The sequence below is a fragment of the Panthera tigris genome, chromosome E2 (genome assembly GCF_018350195.1).
Source record: "Panthera tigris isolate Pti1 chromosome E2, P.tigris_Pti1_mat1.1, whole genome shotgun sequence".
NCBI lineage: Eukaryota > Metazoa > Chordata > Mammalia > Carnivora > Felidae > Panthera > Panthera tigris.
Window position 1 is genome coordinate 15,714,111 of NC_056674.1, and position 14,735 is coordinate 15,728,845.

Here is a 14,735-nt window from a genome sequence, read left to right on the forward strand (position 1 = left end):
TGTCCCCAACCTTGTCTCTCCCCTCACTCATCCTGCTCCGATCACACCAGCTTTCTTACTGATCTTTGCACTTGTCAAAGCGTGTTCCCTTTCCCCTCCTGTCTCCTGGCTGGAACTTCTCGGGTCTCAGCTCAAATGTCATCTTCTCAGAGAAGCCGTTTTATAGCATTCATAATTTTCTAAATTGATTTTGTCTATTTATTTTCTTCTTTGTCATCTTGTCTTTCTCCACTAAAAGGTGAGCTGCTTGAGGGCAGCGACTTTGGTCACTGCTCTGTGTCCCAGTGCCTAGAAAAGTGCCCGGCACCTGGCAAGCACTGATTAAGTGAACAAAGACACCGATTAACCTCTGTGCTCGTTTACAGGCTGGCTTACACAGAAAAGACACCCAGACAAGCAGGCATAGACAAGAACACACAACAGATCCTTGGGTCATCCACATACCCTGGGGAGACCCAGAAGCCAGGGGCCACCTGCTCCCGCGCCCGCGGTTCCTGGTGGATGGAGAGCCCGAGGTGGGAATGGAGCACCCCCAGGGAGGCGGAAAAGATGCTCTGGGACGAGCCCAGCCCCGCCCTGTATCCCCAGCAGCCAATGGGCGTGTGGTCCTCCCGGCGCCCCCTGGGACGTGTAGTCCGGTCAGGGGCGCCCTCGGGCGCCGCTGTGCGCCCCTAGACTCCACGTCCCGTCGTGCGCCGGGAGGTGCGGGGATTGGCCGAGCCCCGCCCCCGGCCCGCCCCGCTCAGCTCGCGCCGCAGCCCCAAGAATGAATGAAATCGTAGCGCGCTGGGCGGCAGAGCGGGCGGCGCAGGCCGGGCTGGGCCCGCGCGCGGCGGCAGCAGCGCCCCGGGCCGGAGGCGGCCCAGCCGAGCGGGCCATGGCCACCGCCATTCAGAACCCGCTCAAGTCGTGAGTGTCCCCGCCGTTCACGTCCCTCCATCCCGCCCCCCACCCCTGGCCCTTCCCCCGCCTCTTGGGGAGGGGGACGCAGCGCGCGGAAGGTAGTTTAATGGGGGCCCTCCAGCTCGTCCCCCCCACCGCTGGGGGACCTGCCGCCCCTTGTTGCCCCTTGGGGTTGGGGGCGGGAGCCCCTTCAGGGTCGCGGGGGCGTCTCTTCTTTGTCGCTGTCAGTGAAGGAATGTGGCGCGGGTTGGGGGGTGGCGGAGGCCGTTTCCCCACCCAGAGTGGGGGTAGGGGCTTCCCTCTCCTCCTCCTCCATCTCTCCTTCTCCGTGTCTCCGGGGGCGCCGGGGGGCATAGGGCTGGGAGTACGAACGCCCAAGTCCAGACCTCAGCCTCCGGGGTCTTCACCACCCTCCTTCCCCCTCAGCAGAGCACCTTTCTCTTTCCTCTCTCCTTCTCCGGGGACCTCGGCCCGCGTGGCCGCAGGGTGGGAGCTGAGACGTCGGGGTTCCCGGTCGGATCCCTGCTGGCTCCCTTTTTTCCTCCCCGGGTCTTCGGGACCTAGAAGCTCCGACGCCCAGGTCAGTTTAGACCGTGGGATTCCTCCCTTTCCCCGCCCATACACATCTAACCAGAGCATCTGGGACCGGATGCTTCGGGAGAGGATGCTGGCAGCACCCTCAATCTCGGGGGATTCCCTCCCTTTCTCCCTGTCCGCGTCCCTCCTCCGAGCGTTAGCTTCCTCCTGGGCCCGGTGGCTGGGAACCTGGACGCCCGGGTTCAAGCCTAGCTCTGTCCCATCCCTCTCCTCTCTTAGCCACCTCTTTTCTCTCTCTTTCCATCTCTCTCGCTCGCTCCCTCTTCGGGATCCTGGACTCCCGGGTCCCAGCGCTCCCCACCCCCTTTCCTCCGGCGGTGACAGCGGGCTCAGAGTGACAGGCGCGCGGCCGTTCCCGCCCTCCCTCCCCGGCTGGCGAGCGCGGCACTCCCCTCCCCCTCCGCCCCTGCCCGGGGGGGGGTGGGGTGGGGTGGGGGTGGGGGTGGAGAAGGCGGAGGGCGAACGCCCGCGGCGCCGCACAAAGGGACTGTGGCGACCTCCCCCCCCTTCCCCCAACCTCTTGCTCTCGCCGCCTTGACCTTGAGCAGCGCGTGTTGGGGGGTGGGGAGGGGGAAGGGGCCGGGAGCGCCCCCCAGCCTCCTAAAGGCCGGGCCTGAAGGCTGGACCCTAGGCCCCCAGTGGTTTCTGGTTTCTGGCGGGGTCTGTTGGGAGAGGAGTGGGGCGGAGGTTAATAGGCACGCGCCTACACGTGTGGCTTTGCGGTGAGCAGGAGAGCTTGCAGGGCGTGTGCGGAGCCGGGGTCAGTGTGAGGAGGTGTGTGACGGTGACACCCTTCTGCTTCCCTCACTCTGTCTTAACACACAGACGGAGGTGTGCCCCACGAGGAACACCCTCGAGCTGGCTGGGACAGGGTTCCTGTGCAGGTTGGTGGATCTACAGGCATTCTGGCCTCCTCCCTCTGACCCTGGCCGGACCTCTTGGAGGAGGTCAGAGGAAGCGTTGGGGTGGGTGTGCCAGCGCCCTGCTTTGCCCTTCTTTGCTCTCCTCTTCAGACAGGTCCTGGGGTTGAGGGCAGACACTGGCTTCTGAAAGAATGGGAGCCAAATCCCCTTGGGAGTGGGAGGCTGGAGGAGTGCGAGGCTGGGTATTCTGACTACCTGGTTTCAAACCTCATCTTGAGCCCTAATTCTCCCCCTCCCTTCTCCCCCTCCTCCAGAGCCTCAGTGTTACCATCTGTGTACTGGGGACTCCTAACAGAGCCTATTATCCCATGGGGCTTGTGATCTTTGCAAAGCACTTAGTACAGAGCCTGACCCTGACTAAATGTAGTGATTAGTAGTCGTAGCATCAATATTGATTTCTCTTGCGGTCCAGTTCCCACATAGGGCATTGCGGGGGCCTGGGCAACGTTAGGGTGCGGGTGCCAGTGCCCTTCTTTGCTCTCATCTTCTAAGGCGTCTGCAGGGGTGGGGGTAGGGGGTGGAACTCCCCTGCTTGGGCAGGGGAGTTCAAGTGTGGGAGGGGGATCTGTGAGGGTTACTAGCGGTAGGGAAAGGGAGGCAAGTTTCAGCCTGGGTCTGGTGGGGGGTGGGGGGCTCAATCGTGCTGGTGAACAAGGGCTTCCGGGGAGGTGATGGAGTTTTCTACACTCAGCCTCCAAACCGATCAAATGGATGCAAGGGTTCTGGGGTGGGGCAGGAGTGAGCTGGGGTGTCTGAGGCTGGAGGTGTGGGGAGCAAGTGTAAGCATGTGTGGGTGGTGGGAGGTGAGAGAGGAAGGTGGCAAGGGCATTCTCTGAGCTGAGCTGCTGGGCAGAGGGGGAGGGCTTACTCTGGATGAGATACGGGGTAACCAGGGGAGGGGCCTGAAGACCAGAGTGAAAATGTGGGTACCATTCCAGGTAAGCATCCCGACTTACTCTCCTTGCCACCTACTCTCAACCAGATATGAAGCAGAGACCTACTCTGTCCTGTTGTGGGTAGGGGAGGGGGAAGGTCAAGGCCTTATCTGGGGGAGATGGGGGAGGGTTTGTGGTTTGTGGGAGGGGTCTGAGACACTAGAGGTGTGTGTGTGTGTGTGTGTGTGTGTGTGTAGAAGTGATAAGTATGGAAGACCTTGGGGGTGTCTCTCACCAGAGGGTAGGTAGGGGCATCAAGTGACAAAAGAGGTGAAGGCTATTATGCAGTCTGTCTGCCGGAGAGCCCCCTGGTGGACAAGGACATTTGTGGGCGTTTTTAATCCACGCAGGGGCTCAAACTTGAACACAAACTTTGGACGGGAGGGGGGGTGGGGGGTGGGGTTCCAGGTGAGTGTTGGTGCAGCTTGGTGGGTCAGCTCACTATCTGGGGATCGCTTAGGGTACAGTCTGTGTGAGTGACAGTGGGAAAAAGAAGGAAGTAAAAACGCACTTGGGTACAGATATCTAGGTGAGTGAGTCCCTCCCTTAGTCCCACCTTCAGAGAGCCACCAGGGGCTCAGATTCCTCATCTGGAAAATGGGGGGTAAAAATAGCATCACCCCAGAGGGTCATTATGAGAATTGCACCAGTGAATCAAGTACTTAGAACTGTGTCTGACACATCATGGGTACTCAGTATATTTACTCGTTCAACAAATACTGAGCATCTTTTATGTACCAGGCATTCCTCTTCTTCTCTTCCTCCTCCTCCTCTTCTCCCTCCTCCATCTTCTTCTTTTTTTTAAAGCTTATTTATTTTTATGAGAGAGCGTGCACGCACGTGCCCGCGTGTGAGCAGGGGAAGGGGCAGAGAGGGAGACAGCGTGGAAGCGGGCTCTGTGCTATCAGCGCAAAGCCCAACACGTGGGGCTCCAACCCACAAACTGTGAGATCTTGACCCCAGCGGCAGCCCGGACGCTCAATCGACTGAGCCACCCAGGCGCCCCAGGGTATTATTCTTTCTAGAAGGGTTGGCTATTTTACACCTTAACTACATATCAAATCCTCTTTGTGGAATGAGTGAAGTTTTACTGAACACTTACTACCTGCCAGGTACCTTTTAAAAACACTTTACACATATGTACTCATTTAATCCTTACGACAATCCAATGAGGTGTCATCCTCATTTTACACGTGAGGAAACCGAGGCCCAGAAAGGTTAAGTCATTTGCCCAAGGCCACATGGCCACCAAATGGCAGAGCCAGGATTTGAATCCACAAGGTGTGGCTCCCGCTGCAAAGTAGCACTGTGCGGTCTAGCCCGCGGAAGGAAGGGATAGAGCAGGGCGGGGTCACTGTGAGAGTGACAGCCCTGGAGGGACTAGATAGGGTTCTCTGGAGCTGGGAGGGACTGGGGAGGGGGGAGGGGGGAGGGGGGAGGGGGGAGGGGGGAGGGGGGGAAAGGGAGGTGTCAGTGAGCCAAGCGCAGGCTTAGCCGGTGGACGTCTGTATGGGCACCTCTTAGGTATCTCTAAGTCTCAGGGCATTGAAGTGTTTGTGTGAGTGTAAATGTACGTGAGTCTGTAAAGGTGTGGGAGTGAAGTGTGCGTGAGTCTACGTGGGAGGCTGTGAGTATACGTGTGAATGTGTGTGTAAACTGCCGTATGTGGGTGTGTGCGAGTCCAGGTGTGCATGTGTGAGTGTCTGCCCGGGAGACTAGACGTGCGTCTGGGCGAACGTGTGTGAGTGACTGCGCGCTCCCTGGGCCCCACCTCTGCACCCGCTTCCCCGCGGGGTCCCGCAGGTCCCCGGGCCCGGGACTACGACTCCCAGCATGGCCCGGGCGGGCCCGCCCCGCCGTCGTGATTGGCTGTGGTCCCGGTGCTCCCGCCCCGCGGGAATGAATGGATGGGCGGCCTCAGCGCCCGCCCGAGCGCTGGGAGGACCGACCCGGCGGGGACCTGCTGGGGGCAGGACCCGGGGAGCAAGATGGCCACGGTCATCCCCGGCCCCCTGAGGTGCTGCGGGCCGGCGGGAGGTGGGGGAGGGCGCGCGGGCGGGTCTGCGCGGGCGTGTGTGTGTGGCGGCCGGGGGTGGGGCCGAAGGGGTGTCTGGGGGGCTGTCACCGTGGGCCGTGCTGCGCGGGGGTGCGAATGTGTGCGATCATGGGTCTCTGGCAAGAACGGTGTCCGATGCGCTGCTCCTGGACGAGCGGAGGGTGTGGGGAGCTCGGAGTCCTCTTCGGGTCCTTTTCGGGGAAGGGGGTCATGTCCCGCCCGGCGACCCCCGGGGTTGGGGAGAGAGTGAAATGGCCTGGAGGTGCGGGAGCCTTGGTAAACTTAAGTGAAGCCCACACTACCTTTGTCTTGGCGTGTGGAGTGTGTGTCACTTGTTTGTACTGTTATTTTTTTGTTTTTTTGTGTGTGTTTTTGGATATGTGTGTGGATATGTGTTTAATATCTTTCAGTCTACCAGGTATCTTGGGATATTTGGGTCTTTGAGTGTATGTACATGTCCTTTGAAGCCGCATCATTTGTGTTCTGTGTCTGGATTTGTAGTTGTGCGTGTATTTATGTGTACATTTTTGTGTGAATATGGGTGGATTTGCCTGTTTCTATATTGTATACGTGTATATCTTTGTGTTTGGATATGTGGTGTTTTAGATGTTGGTTTCTATATCGTGTATCTTTATGATTGTGTGTACGTGTGTGTCCTGTGTGAATCTGTGCGATTTCTTTGTATAGTGTGCCTGGACATTGTGTGTGTGTGCGTGTGTGATTTGTTTGTGTTGTGTCTTTAGATATGTGTGTAGGTGCACATGTGGGTAGTTTGTTTTAACATTGCTTCTAACATTTGTGTATGTGTGTGTCTTTGGTTGCATGAGTGTGTGTGTGAAGTGTGGTGTCTGTGATCTGTTTGCATGTTGTGTGTCTTTGTGTGGGTGCTTTGTTTATGTTGTGTGTCTTTGGATATGTGATGTGTATTTGTGCGTGGATATATGTGTGTTGTGCCTGTCCCACACTATGTATCTGCGATGTTTGTGTTTTTTTCAGTAGATATTTGTGTGTGCACGTATGTGAGATTTGTCTGTTTCTCCTTTGTGAGTTTTGGGCTATGTCTCTCTTTGTGTGTGAATCCTGTGTGATTTGTTTGTGTTGTGTATTTTGATATGTGCACGTATGGATGGGTCTTGGTGTATTTTTGTCTGTTTCTACATTATGTGTGTGTATCTACCGGTTGGCTCCGGGCCTGCTTGGGTCTCAGGTTGGGGGCTCCTGAGTCCAGGAGCCACAGGAGGGGAGAGACTGGAGGAGTGGATCACCCATTCCCGAGCGGCGCGTTGAGGGAGGGGTGCTGGACGACCCGGCGCTCCTGCCCTTGGTGACAGCCACTCGCCCGCTCGCTCGCCCTCACAGCCTAGGCGAGGACTTCTACCGCGAGGCCATTGAGCACTGCCGCAGCTACAACGCGCGCCTGTGCGCTGAGCGCAGCCTGCGCCTGCCCTTCCTCGACTCGCAGACCGGCGTGGCCCAGAACAACTGCTACATCTGGATGGAAAAGACCCACCGCGGCCCTGGTACCCCCTGGGAGGGCAGGGGCGGGGTGGGGCGGGGCGGGGCAGCGGCTTTGCGGCGGCGGGCGTTCTCGGTCCTCACCGCCCTCCTCACCTGCAGGTCTGGCCCCGGGACAGATCTACACGTACCCCGCGCGCTGTTGGAGAAAGAAACGGAGACTTAACATCCTGGAGGACCCCAGACTCCGGCCCTGCGAGTACAAGATCGGTGGGTGGAGCTCCATCCTGTGCCCCGGGGTGGCCCCAGCCGGGCCCGGGGCAAACGCTGATCCGTGTGTGACGACGCCTGTGTGGTTCTGAGCATTTGCCTTTATTTCCCTTCTAGCGAGTGTCTGCAGGTGTGTGTCTGGCTGTAGTCCAGACATTCTCCGGTTTTCCCTGAGTGACTGCTTTGGACTTGGACGTGGCTTCTCCTACTGGGGCCCGGGTGTATTCCGGGGCCCGGTGCTATCTGTTAGGCGCCTAGGTGGCTCCTCCCCGGTGAACTGGGATGTGCTGCTGTGCGGCTGTCTTTCTTCCTGTGGGCGCCTGAGTGTGTGTGCGTGTGTGAGAGTGTCTGGTGGTAAGCCTTTGCGTCGGTAGTGGAGTGGATGTAAGTATCTGTGTCTCTTTCTAGGTGTTTCCAAGGACATTAGCGGGTTTGTTTCATCTCGTGTGTGTCTGGTCTCCCAGAGTGTCCGGCGGTTTCTGGGTGTGTCTGAGTGCATCGGGGTGTCTGGTGTCTCTTCTTTTGAGTGTCTGGATGCTTTGGAATGTCTGGGAGAATCTCTTCCCCTAGTATCTGCTATGTCAGGTGTATCTCTGCCCACGTGTGCTGGTCCAACCAGACCGTCTGGCCTTATCGCTTCTTGAATGTGACCAGCACTATTAGAGTCACTGGCTCTTTCTCTTCCCTCGTCCTCTGTGTGGGTCCGGGTATACTGAAGTGTCCCATCTGTGTGGGGTTTTTTTTAAGTTTGTTTGTCTGTTTGTTTATCTAGAGAGTGCCCACACGGGCTGGGGAGGGGCGGAGAGAAAGCCGGAATCCCAAGCGGGTACCCTGCCACCAGAGCAGAGCCTGCTGACCTAAGCCGATCAAGGCGCCATGGAGTGTCCATCTGCCTGTCTTTCTGGGTGTGTCGATTGCCTCAGAGGCGCGCCGTGTGTGGCTCCCCCGTGTACGTCCGTGTGTGTCCATCTGAGTAATTCTCTCCAGATGTGTCTGTCTGCATCTCCCCTGTGTGTGTCCACATGTCTGGTAGGGTCTGGCTGGGTGTTCCTTACGTGGATCTGGGTATAGCTGACGATTTAGTGTCTCTTTCTGATTGTCTCTGGGTGTATCCCAGGGTTCGGATATGTTTCCTCTACGTGACTGGGTGTATCTGAGTGTCTGGGTGTATCTCCTCCTTTGTGTGTCTGGCTGTCTCCAGATGATCCGTCTGTATCTCCCATGTGTACCCTGTTTGAGAATCTGTGTTTCTCCACGTGCATCCAGGTGTAAGTGAGGGAGGGTCTGGCGTGTCTCCGTCTGAGTGTGTCTGAGCGGATCCGAGGGCCTGGCCGTGTCTTTCCCAGGTCTCGGCCTCCTTCCCAGTATGCGTGATTGAATCTTTGAGTCTGTTGCTGGTCGAGTGTGGGGACACCTCTTTCCTGAAGCAAAGGGCATGGCTCCCCAACCTGGGCAGTTTGAGAAATCCTCCAGGGACAACTTCCCCACTTGACCTCCCCACCATGGCCTTGTCCCCAGATTGTGAGGCACCCCTGAAGAAGGAGGGTGGCCTCCCCGAAGGGCCTGTCCTTGAGGCGCTGCTGTGTGCTGAGACAGGGGAGAAGAAGATTGAGTTGAAGGAGGAGGAGACCATTATGGACTGCCAGGTGGGACCACCCCTCAGGGGCCCCGGCCGCCTTGTCACCCCCGCCACCTGCCCTGGCGCACCCTGTTCCCGCTCTCCGATCTCCCCTGGTTCCCTAGGGCCTCTGGGCCTCCTAAGTCGCATCCTTCCACACCTCATCTCTGTTCGGAAGACCTCCCTGCTTGCCCTGCGCCCCCAGTCTCCAGCTGTGTCCGCAACTCCCACAGAGAAGGACAGCATCCCCCATTTTCTTGACCTCAGTCTCCCTTCTGGTGTCCAGAAACAGCAGCTGCTGGAGTTTCCGCATGATCTCGAGGTGGAAGACTTGGAGGATGACATTCCCAGGAGGAAGAACAGGGCTAAAGGAAAGGTATCACCCCCAAATCTTTCTCCCTCACCTCTCTCCTCAGTGACGGATCCCATACACTGAGCGTTTATCGTGGTCAGACCCTAACCCGGTTTGGCCTCACCTAATTCCCAGAGCAGCCTGAAGGGGTAGAGGATTTTATGCCCATCGCACAGAAGAGGACGCTGAGGCTCAGATATATGAACCCATTGGCAAAACAGAGATTGTATAGTGGGTCAGAGCCGCCTTCACACCCATGAGGAAGCCTCTGAGAGGTCAAGGGGGTTACTCGAGGCCCGTAGTCAGGAAGTGGCAGAGCTGCGGTTCACCTTTCAGGCTCCAGTGATGAAAACGCTTTCAGTTGCCTCCCTTCTTGGCCCCTCATCCCGCCTCTCCCCCCAGGCATATGGCATCGGGGGTCTCCGGAAACGCCAGGACACCGCATCCCTGGAGGACCGAGACAAGCCGTATGTCTGTGATAGTGAGTCCTTCTGAAGAGGGGGAAAGAGAGAGTGGGGCCTAGGGACCTCTCCCCTGCTGGCCCCCTCCCTCCTGTTCTAGAGCCCGGCGGGAGGGGATGCTCAGGCCTCTGGCAGAGGGGGGAGGTGTGATCCCCGAGGCCAGGGTGGAGGCCGCATGGGCTGGGAGGGCTGACCGGCCCTCCCTGCTCGCTCTCCAGTCTGTGGGAAACGGTATAAGAACCGGCCAGGGCTCAGCTACCACTACACCCACACCCACCTGGCTGAGGAGGAGGGGGAGGAGAACGCCGAGCGCCACGCCCTGCCCTTCCACCGGAAAAACAACCATAAACGTGAGCAGGCAGGCGGGCTGTGGGGTAGTGAGGGGCCCCGGGAGTGGGGGCTGAGGAGCCTGGGAGGGAGGGGGCACATTAGACATTTCTGGAAAATCTCCAGCTCAGCGGTCCCCTCCCCCCACCGACCATGGGGATGCTGGCTCTGGGGTTGCCATGGCAACCAACCATCTCTCCCTCGCTCCCGGCCGGGCGTAATATTTCTGGGTCTGATTTATTGTTTCAATTAGAGCTTGGGGAGGGGGGTGATAGATGACTCCCCTCCCTCTCTGCCTCCCGTTCTCCCTTTTTTGCTAAGCTTTGGCTGAGGGGCAGGGTCTGTGGCCTGGGAGCCCTTGGCGCCTGCCCGTGCCAATCTCGTGGCAGCCCTGACAGCCGAGGGATGGGAGAGGGCTCGGGAGAGGCTCCGCCAGCGGAGAAACTGTCTTCGCGCCCACCTCTTGGTGGGAGAGGGCGGTCTCTTCACCCCGTCCTCACCACGCACCGGGCACCTCTGTGTTCAGAATTTTTCTTGTGAACATCCGTCTGTTTGCATATCAGATCTTGGCCAGTGGTACCCCCAGTTTTTATCTAGACGGGGCTTAGTTGGCACTGGTTGTGTGGTAGAAAGGGGAAGCAGGGGGGCTCTTCCTAAAGCTGTTATTTGCCAGTTTTGCCTAATAAAGAGTGAGTTGTCCTCAAAGAGTTCGGGGCTCCTGATGAGAATTATTTGGGCTCCCATCCCTGTTCTGCCGCGGCCACAACTTGGGGTAGCTACTCTCTCTCCTTACCTCCCCCATGCCTGGATAAAGGGGTCCACCCCGGGGCTGAGGCTGGGGGGCAGGGTGGAGCCTTGCCTATGGTGAGAGCCCCTCTCTCTGTCCCCCCAACCCCAGAGTTTTACAAAGAATTGGCCTGGGTCCCTGAGGCACAGAGGAAACACACAGGTAGGGACGCCTCCCTCCGCCCCTACTTGTGCAGCAGCCTTTGACTAGGTGCCCCCGCCCGCCTACGTCAACCCCCCGCCTGCTGTCTTTCAGCCAAGAAGGCGCCCGATGGCACTGTCATCCCCAACGGCTACTGTGACTTCTGCCTGGGTGGCTCCAAGAAGACGGGGTGTCCCGAGGACCTCATCTCCTGTGCTGACTGTGGGCGATCAGGTGATACCCTCACCTGAGGTTGCTGGGGGCCCGGGGGGAGGGGACGCCAGGAGTCCCGATCTGGAGGCTGGGAGGCGGAGAAGTGCGGCCTGGGGCTGGGGGCATCCAGAGCTGGTGGAGTGGACTCAACTGCTGAGGACCTTGGGAAACTGGGAGGGGGAGGGGTGGTCAGAGAGGCTCTGGGAATAATGGGATGCGGTCATCACGGCGTTGCCGGTCGTAGCACGTGCTTAGCATGGCACGAGGGGCAGTGAAAGGTGGTTGCCAAGGCATTGTGGGTAGGGAACCGTGATAGTGAGTAATGGATGGCCGTTGCCTGGGCACTGTGGATAACCGAGGGCGCTTGCCATGGAGTTGCGGTTAGTGGGATGTGGTTTCCCAGGGTGGGCTTGTAGGTAATAGACTGTGGTTGCCTCAGCACGGTGGGTAATGAATTGTGGTTGTCATGGTATCACGGGGAGTGCGATAGGGTTGTCACGGCAACGGGGTAGCGTGGAACGTAACCTGTGGCACCGGGTGGCGGCTGAGGGGGTCTCCGCACTGGGGTAGTGCGACGGCTGTGGGATCGGCGTCGCGCGGTACCGCCGGGAACACTTCGGTCGCCCGCCCGTCCTGGGGGACGGGCGTTGGGTCACAGGGAACCCAGAGCGTGGGGACCCCACCGTGGAAGGCGGTTGCCACGGCGCCGTGGCTGGGAGGACGTGGCTGCCGCGTTACTGTGGTTAACGGAACCTGTCGGCCACTCTGCTGTGGGTAATGGAATGTGGCTGCCTCAGCACAGCGGCTAACAGAATGTGGCGGCCCGGGTGTTGTGGGTGGTAGAAAGTGGTTGCCACAGCACTGCGGGTAATGGAATGCGGTTGCCATGGTATTCTGGGGAGCAGAATGTGGTTACCATGGTGGCTGGTAGGAGACTGGTGGCCACGGTCGCGGCAGCGCTGCTTGCGGTACGGTCGCTGGGCACCGTGCGCGGGGCGGGGTCGGGCCGTGGGCCACGGGAGCTCCTCCGGCCCTAGGACCCAGGGGTGGGGGCCGAGCCGTCTCCTCCCCGGGGGGGGGGGGGTCAGTCACCACCGGGGGCGTGGTGAGTCCTAACTGCATCCCTGCCCCTTGGCCCCCAGGACACCCCTCATGTTTACAGTTTACGGTGAACATGACGGCGGCCGTGCGGACCTACCGCTGGCAGTGCATCGAGTGCAAGTCCTGCAGCCTGTGCGGCACCTCGGAGAACGACGTGAGTGCCCGCCCGCCTCCCCTGGGACATGCCCCCAGGTGGCCTCCCGTCCGGCACCTCCGCCTCTGCCAGTCGGGCCTAAAGCCTTTCCCTGGAGCCCCTCCCTGGTGAACACTAGTAACCTGTATTATTATTATTGCTTAGTGTCCATTAACTGAGCCCGGCACTTAGTGCTCCTCATCTCTCTGACTCCTCCCAACCACCCTCCGAGGTAGGTGCTCTCGTTCCCACTCCGCAGAGAAGACGCTGAGCTCAGAGAGGGGAAATGACGTGCCCGAGGTCACGTCTAGGAAATTAGTAGAGCTGGGAACTGAACCCAACGTCCATTGCTTCCAGAGCTGGTGTCAGACCATCTCGGTGGCGTTTGAAGTGTTCCACAGAATCTATAAAACCCAGACTGCGAATTGCAAACCGGCCGACCACAGGGGTGTTTTGCTTGGCCAAGCAGGGTTTCGCAAAGATTCCGTGATGCGAAGCCCGTCTCGGAGCCCTTTCTCGTGGGAGGGACCGCCTTCCCCGGCCCCTTTGACCTACCCCTGCCCCAGCCCCCCACCCCGGTTTCTGGTGCCCGTGCCCCCAGGGTGCCAGCTGGGCGGGTCTCACCCCCCAGGACCAGCTGCTGTTTTGTGACGACTGCGATCGGGGTTACCACATGTACTGCCTGAGCCCCCCCATGGCGGAGCCCCCGGAAGGTGAGAGAAGAGGTGGGCATGACACGGGGGCGGGTGGGTCGGAAAGCTGTCTTCCGGCTGAAGACCAAAGACCGTGTCTGCTGGCTGGGAGGTTGGGTCAGCCTCTTGGGGACCCGGGCCTAAATCCCTGTCCTCTGGCCACCCCCACAGGGAGCTGGAGTTGTCACCTCTGTCTTCGGCACCTGAAAGAGAAGGCCTCTGCCTACATCACCCTCACCTAGGCCTGGCTCTGGCTCACCCGGACCTCTGGGGTGGTGCTTACCTATCTGCCTCTCGGAGCTCCTCCACGCTCTCTCTGCCCTCAGTGCCCCACAGTGGAGGGGGACAGGGGAAGCCTGAGAGGGGGCGGGGCCACCCCCTTCCCTCTGTGCAGGTGGAATGTTTGCCCTGTGGGTTGGTGGGCCCAGCAGGGCCCCTCTCCCTTCCTCCCTCCTTCCCCATCCCTTGGCGAATGGGCACCGGGGGCTTCTGCTCCCCTCAAAGCCATACCCCGCCTCTGGGCGGGCATGAGGGGTGGTAGATGCCAGCCCGGGGCACGGACACAGCGTTTTTCTAAAGAAAAAGTCAAAAAGTTAAAAAAAAAAAAAAAAAAGAAAGAAAAAAGAAATTAATATATACAAAGAGTCCTATAAGGCCTGGCTGGGTGGAGGGGGTGCTGCCGAGCGCATCCACTGGGCACCGGTCTATGCCAGCTTCCTGCCTACCAGCCCCACCCCCCAGTTTCTGGAGTTGCAGCTGTCCCACCTCCTCACCCAGTGTGGGCACCGTCCCCCTTCGTGCCCAGGGCAGGTGGGTGTGGTGTCCACCCTCGCCCCCTCTTGGTGCCCACCGTGGATACTGCATGACGTGAACCATGGTTTTGAACTCCGTTCCTGCTCCCTCCCTGAGAGCCCCACCCTGCCCGCTCTGTGCCTGCCGCCTGCCCTGGCTGGTGGGCGTCGGCTGGGGGGGCAAGGCGGGCAAGGCGGGCCCCTGCCCAGCGCCTGCTGGAATGAGAAGCACAGACTCTACAACGGACAAGTTTTTCCCCCTTCCCCTGCTCCAGTTCCCCACCGGCCAGGCCGGGCTGCCCCCTGCCACCCTCGCTGGCCATTTTGGGGGTAGCGAGGGGGCGTGGTTGTTTCTTGTGGTTGTGTGTGTTTGTTGTTCGGGTTAAAAAAAAAAGGGAAATTGAGACTGCAAGTGGGGGGAGGTGGTGGGTTTGGGGGGGGTCTCCCCCAATCCAGGCATGCCCCCTCCCTTGTAAACGAGTCTCCTTTATTGCCTGCCTCTGCTGTGAATTAACTTGTTCTGTGTATTAAACTGGGCCTGACCCCTCTGCCCACGACTGCCTCGTTCTCCAGGCTGGACTGGGGCACCACCAAGAAGGGGAGATGGGGGCCTCCTAGGGGGAGACTTGACCAAGGTTAACAGCTGGAGCCGGCCGACCTCCATCTCCCTCCATCTCCCCCCTGCACCCCGCCTTTCTCTGGCTTTGTCCCAGCTCCTCCCAGCCTCGCCGGGAAAGGAGAGGGGGGATGGGGTGGAGGGGGCTCCCGCCCAGCCAGCTGTGGTTGCCCTGGCAACGGACTGCTGCAGCTGCAGTGAGCAGCAGTGAGGGGGGAGGCGGGAGCTGGGGCCTGGGGGAAGGGATGGAAAGATGAAGAGGCCGCCCCTCCCGGGCTATGGTAGGCGGTGGGGGTGCCCAGAGCACCTCCTCCGGGTCCCCAGAGCGCCTCACCTGGGGTCCCCCATCCGGATGTGGGGCAAA

General features: G+C 59.6%; 1 protein-coding gene across 5 annotated transcripts; it reads left to right on the forward strand.

Moving 5' to 3' along the window:
* Window positions 1-445: 445 nt before the first annotated feature.
* Window positions 446-14,303, forward strand: DPF1 (double PHD fingers 1). 5 transcript variants are annotated; one of them, XM_042968823.1, is made up of 12 exons: window positions 446-515; window positions 6,774-6,934; window positions 7,032-7,139; window positions 8,658-8,785; window positions 9,044-9,133; window positions 9,512-9,590; window positions 9,789-9,920; window positions 10,796-10,846; window positions 10,940-11,059; window positions 12,181-12,293; window positions 12,874-12,985; window positions 13,136-14,303. In XM_042968823.1, the coding sequence occupies exons 1-12, from the start codon at window positions 502-504 to the stop codon at window positions 13,204-13,206; spliced, it is 1,179 nt and encodes a 392-aa protein (XP_042824757.1). In that variant the 5' UTR covers window positions 446-501; the 3' UTR covers window positions 13,207-14,303. The 5 variants fall into 5 exon arrangements, with proteins under 5 accessions (XP_042824757.1, XP_042824756.1, XP_042824758.1 ...); XM_042968822.1 differs by lacking the exon at window positions 446-515 and adding an exon at window positions 5,341-5,375; XM_042968824.1 differs by lacking the exon at window positions 446-515 and adding an exon at window positions 5,341-5,375 and having other exon boundaries at window positions 12,904-12,985.
* The last annotated feature ends 432 nt before the right edge of the window (window positions 14,304-14,735 follow it).